General features: G+C 35.1%; 1 protein-coding gene across 1 annotated transcript in view; it reads right to left on the reverse strand.

Annotated features, from left to right (window-relative positions):
- Positions 1-5662, reverse strand: part of si:dkey-32n7.7 — a 29438-nt gene extending 23776 nt beyond the window's left edge. Inside the window, 9 exon segments of the mRNA XM_048171575.1 lie at positions 287-521; positions 782-939; positions 1240-1426; positions 1428-1509; positions 1618-1661; positions 1663-1790; positions 1960-1983; positions 5132-5218; positions 5363-5662. Of these exon segments, the coding sequence (XP_048027532.1) occupies positions 287-521; positions 782-939; positions 1240-1426; positions 1428-1509; positions 1618-1661; positions 1663-1790; positions 1960-1983; positions 5132-5171 (898 nt within the window). The 5' untranslated portion in view covers positions 5172-5218; positions 5363-5662.
- Positions 5663-11177: the final 5515 nt, after the last annotated feature.

Raw genomic sequence — 11177 nt, forward strand, 5'->3', positions numbered from 1 at the left:
TAAGCCAGGTCAGCTGCATATTGTAGCCATGCCACAGGGCCCACCTGCTTACAGTCCCTTCAGACGATAAGCGGATGACATGTTATTTGGGCACCCCTTATATATGTGGGGGTCACATTGCTATGATGTCATGGTCGCCGGTCAATATGATATTGCTGAGATTGGATCAATGTTTCAGACACCGGTTCACATGGAGGCGTTCCCCTAGCGCTTTGTACGCAGAGTCTCATTCCCTGTTCTCAGGGAACCATGGTTACATGCGTAAACTGAGACGTATTACTCTTACCTGTCTCATCTCCATGGCACAGGAATCTGCTGTCCTTATCTTCACCATCAGATTTAAAAGTCACAAATCCAATGTCTGATCCATTAACATTCTTTAAGATCCAGTTTTGGAATTGAGATACTCTTGCATGACTGTCAGCTGTAATTTCAGTGAAGCATGAAATACCCAAATTAGTGACACCAGCTAAGATCCATACAGAACCCTGCTTACACTGTAATGGACCACCAGAACCTCCCTAAAAAATAAAGAGATGAAATTGAATTTATAATATTAAAATATGGAACAGATATTGTCTGAAGAAAACTTATATGATGATGATAATACATGTACATGTTATTTAATATATTAAAGTACAATATTAAGTGATATTAAGGTACAATATGGTCATGCTGGAACTGCTTCATAGCCGTGCATGTTAAAGAAACCCCCTTGGAATATGTGTCATTCAATCACAATCAAGAATTCAACAATGTTGTGGGAACTGTTGTAACTTACAAAACATGTTCCTTTGCCCGTCTCTCCTCCAGCACAGATCATTTTCGGAGTGATTGGCATTTCCCAAAATGGTAAGTCTTGAAACCTGCAGTCACACTCCTTATTGCCCACCACATTTATCTGCAGTTCCTGCAGAGTTCCAGAATTGAGCTCAGCGCCTAATTGTCATATCAAGAAAACAGGATTTTGAGACAATCTGATGAAAATATAAATTACTTTATGATTCACAATAACATATCAATAACATAGTAAAGAAAAATGGATAATGGACAATCTGGACTTTGATTTTGACACTTCTTAATCTTGCATCTCTTTAATCTCTTGTTTTTGACTAAGATGAGAAACATTCTACGCTTTCCATTAAGGTATAATGTCAGGTTACAGCATTTGGTTCCTAATTAAAAGTATAAAGAAAATAAGTGTCACACTTTACCAATACAACTACTCATCATCATTACCTTCGAAGCCGGTTTCTCCCCATCCAGTGGACCAGCAGGTGGTGCCAGTGTGAAAGACACTATCATTAGCAGCCAGGCAGATTGGGCTGATGTAGCTGGTAAAGTTCACTGGCTCACTCAATCTCAGCAAGGCGATGTCATTGGTCACCTGTGAAGGGTCATATTCTGGATGTGGAATAATGGATTTGGACTCCTCGACTCACCTCATTTGGGTTAGAGACTGAAATGTTTTGGCTGCCCAGATAAACAGTCCAGTAACTTGCTGAGGGTCTGAAGGTGGAAGCAAAGACTCTCAGTTTGTTTGCTCTGAGAATAACAACTGCACATTCACATTAAATCGGATATTATTTGATTTATACATCTATTTTGTGTTCTTACGAGAAGGAAACGCAATGAGCCGCAGTGAGCACCCATTCGTGGCTTGATGAGGGATCCTCCACAGATGCGATAGTCAAAAAAGTGTAGACTGACATGCCAAGGCCAATTCCCTGCAGGAGCATCCTCACCTCCCACAATGTCAGTGCTCATTGAGGAAACACCACAGCCCTGTGCTGAAGGGAATAGTGATTGTAAATAATCACTATTCCTAAGAAACTGTAAATAATTCACCAAATTATATATATATATATATATATATATATATATATATATATATATATATATATATATATATATATATATATATATACACACACACACATATTAGTTTAAACATATTACCTTTTACAGCTTTTCTTGTGTAACCTAAAAAGTAAAAGGAGAGATAGTAAAATAAAATTCAAACTAGGGGTGGGGGATATGGAAAAAATATCATATAATTTTTTTTTTTTTTTTTTTTTCAGGCAGGATCATGATCCACGATTTTATCATGATTCCTTTTTGTGTTAGTTTTTAAGACTATTTTGCAAGTCACTGAGTAATATAGCCAAACTAATTTCCCTATCTTAAAAAATTAGCGATACAAGTTAACAAAATAAATATAAAAGAAAAAAAGAATGATAGACCATTTTGGCCAAAGTAGAGGTGGGCCAAAATTTAATTTCACTTTATTTTATTTCATTATTTTATCTTTGTTATTAAAAATAAGAACAAAGATGCAAATGAAATAAACAGTGCATTTCAGCTACAGTAGGTGTATTTAACAGTAGCATTCATGTAAGAAATTGAATAAAAATGTAAAAGTAAAACATTACATAGACTTCACTTTATGAATTAATTCAGTGTCACATACATTTTAGCAAACGTGTGGTGTAGGTAGACAGCAGACGAAGAGGATAAATGCAAGAAGACAAACTAAATGGTAACGAGAATCGATAAAGGGAACAGAAACACAGGCAAATATATACTAAGTGCAAACAAAGGTGATTGTATCAACACAGGTGTAGCAAGGGAACTGATGAGTAACCATGGTAACAAACAAGCGGCGGTAAAAATTGTCCTCTGCTTTTAATGCTGGCACTGTTACAGATTGAAGAACACATTGAATTAAAGCTGCAAGCAGTGCTAAAAGAGCCCTCGCACCCGGGGCCACCGCCACCTGGTGGCCTTCGGAAAACAGTGAATAATGGGTGACACACATGTAAGCGAGCAAAGGAGAAATACGGCAAAGTCATTTCGACATGTCACACTTCCTGCTGCCAACAGGTGGAGCTTTGACTATAACTGAATATTGGCATGTAGAAGTGTCTTCAGGCCAGGGGTGCGTTTCCCAAAACGAACTATGGTCGTAAGTTCCGTCGTTACCAATAGAGTTCAATGGGACTTACGACCATAGTTCACCAACGATGCTTTCGGGAAACGCACCCCAGGACTGTTATCACACATGTGAAGTTAGAGCAGATTGGACATTATATGCCTGAGTTACAACAACATCCTATTTCGTGGCGTTAATCACATACTTTATCACTTAGCCAAGTGTTTAACATGATTTAACATGTTTCTTAACAACACTTCATGGCATGTTTAAATGTGTTTCTGGGAGTGAATTACAAAAAAACTAGCCTGGTAATACCAGACTCTGCTACTTCACTTTGCTTCGTAGACAGAGTCTGGAATGGCATAATAGAGAAGTGTTTTCTCTCTCGCTAGGGGGCGCTTGTCTGAAGTTTAAAATCATTGGTTACCCGTAAGCCAATCAGATACGTTTAGTTATGACGTATGTTATGGGCCTGTACAGCCGCATCGAAGCACAGACATCATGCATCGAACTCAAATCTATGATTGAACTTCCACTGTAAACCTGTTGTAAACACATGATGATGCGAGCGAAATACCGGAGTGAACATGGCTGTAAACGACTTTTGCAGATTATGCGAAGTTAATGCATCCCGAAGTTTGCATCCCGTGTCTCGTTTCCCATTTCCGCGGTCGTTTCGGTTTTCGATTTCTCTAACCTACAATGTAAAACTCGGCGCTTAGCATTACGTCACGGCTCTCAGCCCGCCCTCTGTTCGTTGATTGGCCCGGCTGTTTCCAGACCGGTGGCAAACACAAAGCTCTGACGCTGTATCAGACTGAGTACAGAAGCGAAATGAAATTGAGCGGAAGTAGGAAGTCTGACGTAGTCAGGCTACAAAAAAACTGCAAAAACTGCAAAACTTTTTCAGAGAAAATTCAAAATATCTCACTTCCTGTTGGGTTTTCAGATTTTGCATCTGGGACTTTAGGTATTGAGCTGTTACATGCATGTACCGAATTTCATACTTGTCCGTGAAACTTGGGGCGAAGGGTGCTTAATTGAAACTTTGTAGGTGGCGCTATCGAGCCATTTTGCCACACCTAATTCTGCAACCCATATTAGACATAAATTTTCACCACTTCTGATGCATGTGCAAAGTTTCTTGAGTTTTCACACCATCGGTGCTCGGACCCTAATAATGCAGACTAAAATAGAGGGATGAGCCGAAGCCTGCCACGGTTTTAAAGGAGAGCAAGGCCCTTTTACAATTGGTGTACATATTACAGGGTTAATCGGTGAAAATAGCAAAGGGATAACATGGGTAGGGACATAATGTCTGCATGACCTTAAAATGTCTTGAAAGGATTGAAAAGTCTTGCCTTCTAATTCCACTGAAGTCCTGTTTTATAATATAACCCTGTATATATAAATAAACCTATATTGTAACATTATCATTTAATGATATGTCTTTGAAATTTATTCAGTGGGAGGAAAAATGCTCACCATACCTATGCAAAATACTTCAATGCTTTGCATTATAACAATTTTTAATTGTTGGATAGCCTTAATCACTGGTAATAATGCTGCCATTATTGATAAATTGATTATTGATTACATTGTTAGATATCCATAATACAACAAGAAATATACATATATCAGCCTCAACACCAATAATGCTTAGAATACAACTGATGAACTGTACAACCAGATGACCTAGGCAACCCAGAAAAAAAAAGAGAAAAAAAAGTTTCCAGCCAATTTCACAAACAATTACAAGGAAGCGGCAAGTAACACAAAGTGAAAACGTAAGTTAAACATTAAAAGTTTAAACTAGGAAGATTGAAATAGTATTTTCTTGTAAAACATACTGCAATAATCATTGTTTTATTTACAACTTCTAAAAATCATTTCTTCAAGTGTATTTGTTTAGAAACTTTAGGCTGTCATGTATTAAAATATATCATCTGAGATCATTTAATTTTTATAAATTTTTATTATTAAATTGTTATTTTCTTTGTGCTTAGTTAGTTGCCCTTTGAACTGCATGAATTAACACATTTTTGCAACCTAATGCTTTTTTAAACACCTGTTGTTTTATTGTCATTATAGGGAATACTAATTGCAGTCATTTCTACTCTAAAAATGCCATGAAATTGACAAACTCATTTAAAACAGACTTGTTTTAAATACTGACAAAAACTGAAAAACACTTACTGATGAGAAATATCAGCATCAAATACTTCAGATACTCCATTGTAATGAAAGCAGATTCAGTTGGCTTGGTCTAAAACTGGAGAGGAGCTGAGGAGGAAATAAATATAGAAATATACAAACATTAATTATTATATAGAATATGCACAGTGATAAATTGTGAAAAAATTACGAACACTGATAATTCATATGTACCAAACAAAGTCAAATAATTTCTGAAAAACCCTTACATACCTTGCAGTATGTTCACAGCTGTTTTTGTGTACACGCGTCTGTTCTCTGTCTGCTAATGACACCTAAACAAATCTAGAATTTGAATGTACACTCCAACTGTTTTCCATTGTATTATATGAATATACATATTAGCATGCAAAACGTTTCCTATACAGAAGGTCTCTGTGTATCTGTACCCCTAGGAAATATTACAGCACATATAAGCAAATGATCTATTCCTGGATAAAAATGACTTGGTATTAATTGAAAAATGATTAAGTTAAAACTTTACCTGAAACACTTTTCATTTGTTAACATTAATTAGTTAACATGAACTAACAATAAATTATACTTCAATAAATTATATAATTTTACTAACAAACAATACTTTTAAGTTATTAATCTTAGTTAACATCAGTTAATGTGAACTAACATAAACAAGCAATGAACTTTTATATTTTAATAACTAACTTAACATTAAGAAAGATTAATAAATGCTTTAAATTGCTCATTGATAATTCATATTAGCTTAGACCTTATTTACTAACTAAAACCTCTCACAGTGTTATTGAAATGAACTTTTGCAGGTGTGCACCAGCTGTCATGATCTCATAAGTAAACAGTGAACAGCAGATTATTTCCTTTTAATTTCAGCTATAAGCAGCTCTACAGAAAACATTTTCATTTTAATTTAAATTAACTGAATTAGTGATTTTGTTGTATCTTTTGTAATTTTTCATTTTTTACATCTATATTGTTTTTATTCTTTTAGTTTTAGTTGTTTCAGTACATCAAGTTAAAATTAAAATAAGAAATGCAACTAGCTGAAATAAAACAAGTTATTTTTTTTTATATTTATCTTATTTTAGTTAATATTTTATTTCAAGCACTATATATATTTATTTATTTATTACGGTTTTAGTTTTACTTTTAGTATCAGTTAACTAATGACTCTGCTGTTCAGTCAGAAACAAGGTTATTTTTATACATGGAAAAAGCAGCACTAGTTCCCTCTCATTTTCCCATCTTTTCCATGCAGGAACTCAGATAACTTCCCTATATATTTCCTCAGCCTAGCAGCTGTTTCTGCATTTTGATCCTTAACTGTTTACTGGATATTTGTATTTAATTTACATATATTGGGAACTGTGGTACATGATTCCATAAGGAAAAGAAGTACTTGGTACACACTAAACGATGCATTTGTTTATTCATGTCAAATATATAATGCTACAATGACACGAAGGCCCTTTAAGCTTTTGTGAACTATATTTGATACTCACTGGTAAAAGGAGATCATTTCACCTTGGACAAAAGCATTTGCTAAATTTATAAATTTAAATGATGAAAATATTCATAAATACTCTGACTATATACCTGACTGCATATAGTCAGGGTCATCGCTAGCGGGGCGAAAGGTGGTGACATTTCTAGGGGCCCCCAGACCTTTGGGGACCGACACTTTTGGCAGAGGTCTAATGTTCAGCCTGTGCAATGAGAATACATTCAGAACAAAACCATACAGTTTAAAAGAGAGCGTCAGCATCTTTAAGTCTCAGCAATGTCACTTTAAATGATCTTTTTTTGTTAAAGTCACCCTGTGATCAATAATTTTATCACTTAAAACTCATCTTTGTTTACCAAAATGACATCTTTAAAAAAAAAAATTCCTGTGAAAAAAGGCTTCGTGCCTTAAAATAGCTTTAATGTAACTCTACACCCTCGCCTCATTTAATATACAGGATCAATGAATATGCAAACTAGCCCCGCCTCCACTTGCTCACGCATCTCAGAGATGAACTCGCTCAACTTACTGAGGTAAACGCTGCACAATGGTATCGCTCTTTACAACATCAGACACATAACGGTAATTAATATGATTAGCCTTTGCTTGATTATCAAACAGCTAATAATGTGTTGCTAATGTTACACAAACCATGTTCCTGTTCGCCATGTGAGAGTCAGACAGCTGCCTTCTAACAATCAGTATCCTTACAAACGCTTTGAACAACTCAGAACTTCAGTGGAGAAAGGCATATAGTTCATCATAAAATCATAATAGGCCTATACATGGGTTTCATGTGACGTCACTGTATTCTATCGCCGCCATATTTGGGACCGGTCACAGCTGCGCGCCCTGTTTAAGTCTATGGTGACAGCAGCTACAACTACCAGAGGAAGGCCAACGAAACGCTTTCAGAAGGTTCACAACAAGTTTATAATATATCTTGGATATGCGGTGCTGTTAGCCGTTTCAACAGTCGTCAGAACTACAAATTTATTTGATCCCAATGTAGTTAGATCGGCAGAATTATTGGCTTCATTCAGAAGGGACCACACCACTGGCAGCCAAACAGCAATGCACAACATTAATAACTGCTGGGACTGTCATTTACGTAACATTATAACGAGGACACTATTGTAATAAAATGTTGTGAATTCTCTGTGTTGTTGTTTCAGCGTGTTGTTGTGGTAAGAGCGCGTCGACTGAGTTAAACATTGATTACATAACTTGTTCAAACTTCACTTGTGCATTCGCGTCATTTTGTACAGATAAAACTTATTAATTTTATTAAGTATAAATATCTGATTATTCTCATAAAGGATGTGTTTCGTTGAGGTAAATAACCCACAGAGCTGATGATCATCTATAGCTTCAGTGCGAGCGCTCAAAAAGACAAAACATTAATATGATTGGGACTGTCTTCTTCTTATACATGATATTATAATCGTATATACTTGTAAAATAACGTTGTGAATTATTTGGGCTTATTTGCTGTGTTTCGGAGTTTCAATGAGGTTACTTCAAGTTCATCTGTGCGTGATTTTGTGCAAATACTAGTTGTAATATTATTTTTATTTTGTATTAATATCTGGATTATTTTATATAGGATGTGTTCCGTTGATTAATTAAAAAGTTGAAAGTTAATTAACTTTCAGTTTATGGGTTTTTTATTCTCTTCAGCTTCAGCGTGCGCAGCTCAAACAGCAATGATTAAGTCATTAAAATGTTTAACGTTACTACACAGTATTATTAAAACTTTAATATTTCTTTTAGAAAACGAATGCATTATTTTTAATAACTAGCTCTTATATTCTAGTATTATTTTCATCAACACATAGTTTGATTAATAATAAGGATCATGAACAATAACAGATTTTTTTTTGTATACAATAACATCAATAACAGATTCATTTTGATAACAGTATTATTTGAGCTGCGCGCGCTGAATGAACACCCGTAAACTGAAGCGCTTTGCTAGAAGGTTAATTAACTCAACAGGACACATCCTATGGTAATTCATATATATTTATACAAGCTATACATAAAATTACAACTTATATTTGCACAAAATCATGCACGCATGTACTTGAACTAAGTAATGTAGTCAGCTGGTGTCGTGAATTTGTTCATCCTGTAACACGCCGAAACACAGCAACTAGAATTCATAATATTTTCAAATAAATCAAATAAATTTGAAGTTCTGACGACTGTTGAAACGGCTAACAGCACCACATATCCAAGATCTATTATAAACTTGTTGTGAACCTTCTGAGAGCGTTTTGTTGGCCTTCCTCTGGTAGTTGTAGCTGCTGTCACCATAGACTTAAACAGGGCGCGCAGCTGTGACCGGTCCCAAATATGGCGGCGGGCATAGCGGAAGTGACGTCTTTGAAACCCATGTATAGGCTACATTATAAAACCTGGCTTCTCTCAAGACTCCCCTGCTAGTTCGCTGTTAATAATATGCTAAAGCCCGCCCACACGTTGACGTGATTGGTTACACAAGGTAGTTTTTGATGTCACAGACACCAGCAATTTTCAGTTTGAAACAGTCTCTTTTCAGTCTTTTTTTCACTGCAGTTTTAAAGAGAAAATACTCAGCAATGGTATTGACATATGAATTTACACATGGTTTGTCTTAAAGCATATTAAAAACTCTACATAGACACATAAACAACATTAAAATCTTTAATTAGCCTACTTCAGCGTGACAAGAGAAAACTTACTCAGATCTCTTGTTTCTACAGTTACCTGTACAACCTTTAATGGAGGCTGTAATCTGAATGAATTGGCATGTACTCTTTTTTTTTTTATGACATCATTGATTTCAAATATATTTTGTAGGTACACCAGGTCTACTGACTGCCTCGTTTAGCTTCTGTGAGACATGACTAGACCGCAGACAGTTATGGCTGTCCTTTTTTTAGGACTCACACCTTTTTTGCCTTTCAAATTGTGGTTATGCTGTGTGCACAATGCTAAAATTGTGGTTTTTATAATAGTTTGAAACTCTGCTTCACATGACATCTTCTTTTCATAGATATGGGATGTTTTTTAATCTTAACTTTCAAAAACACAAAACGTACAATTTTGTACATTTGGATAGGTGCTGAAACTAACAATATGGACGGCAGCGTAATCACATTTATTTATTGCGAAAATACCAAAAGTAGTTCAAATGATGATGAGTTGCAATCACAGTCCTCTCTGGCGGTAATAGATTTCTTATGCATAAGAAGGGGTACAGAGCAGAATTTAAGTTATTATGACAATATGAATCCGGCATGTCTCCGTGAAGTCGTGCACTTATTTCAAATGCACTGAAACACGACATGTCGCAATCACAATCTGGAGCAATTTAGAGTACAGCGAACAAATAAAATTGATGTGATTTGTGAATTTAACTTATCTTATGGTTGTATTGTCGGTCGCTGCATAGGAGAAAATGCCTTTTGTGTCTCACAGGAAATACTAAATATTACAAAATGGTTAAACAATTACAGACATGTTCTTCATTTTAAGCTTTTAAAGTGTAGTCTTGTTTTACATTGTGTAATCCTCCAAAAGGAGTTTGCAGCACAAGTCACAAACAGAAATGTTATTTCATATTAAGTAGGCTATGAGTAAACTGCATTTAATACATGGTATCAAAAACAAGTATTGATATGACAATTGAATACAACACAATCAAAACAATGTCACGATTTAAATATTAATACATGGGAATTCATACGCATTCACATTATGATACGTAAATAATTTACGTTTTATTGTTGTCAATATGCAAGTATTTTATGCTTTAGTGCTACAAATACATCAATATTTTACGATTTTGTGTGTATGAAAATGTAAGTAAATGTAGCCTACGTGTGGTAGAACCACACCTTATGTAAAAATACACACGTATTCTCATGAGATCGTGTTGATTAATCTTAGTTCTTAATGTTAATTTCAACATTTACTAATAGGCATACATTATCTTTTAATATTATTTAATGACATATTTCTGTAGGTAATTATTTATATGAAATATATTTATAGTCAGACAAACTCTCTTAGTAAGTTAGCTATAGGTTTAAACTTGCTATTACTTCACTTGTTGTATGTCTGTATTTATGTAAACATGTATGTCTATATTTATGTAAATATGTAGCACCGTGGTCCTGTGAGGCATGACATTTCATTCCACTGTATGTTCCCATATATAGCAGAATGACAATAAAGCTCAACTTGAACTTAACAGGGTTCGTACGGTCATGAAAAACCTGGAAAAGTCATGGAATTTTAAAATGGCTATTTCCAGGCCTGGAAAAGTTTTTGAAAAATTAATTAACCCACAAAGTTTTGGAAAAGTCATGGAAATTTGTTTCACAATCTCCATATATTCGAATATAGTTGATAATATTAGTTAAATTACAATAGTTAACGTTCGCACTATCCGTCACGTGACGTTCTCTGCGTGGGGTAACGCAGTTTCAGCTAATAGTATTGTGTAAAAATGCCAGGGAAATGCAGATTTAAAAATGTATGGCTTCATGATGAAAAGTATGC

The sequence above is a fragment of the Megalobrama amblycephala genome, linkage group LG20 (genome assembly GCF_018812025.1).
Source record: "Megalobrama amblycephala isolate DHTTF-2021 linkage group LG20, ASM1881202v1, whole genome shotgun sequence".
Lineage (NCBI taxonomy): Eukaryota > Metazoa > Chordata > Actinopteri > Cypriniformes > Xenocyprididae > Megalobrama > Megalobrama amblycephala.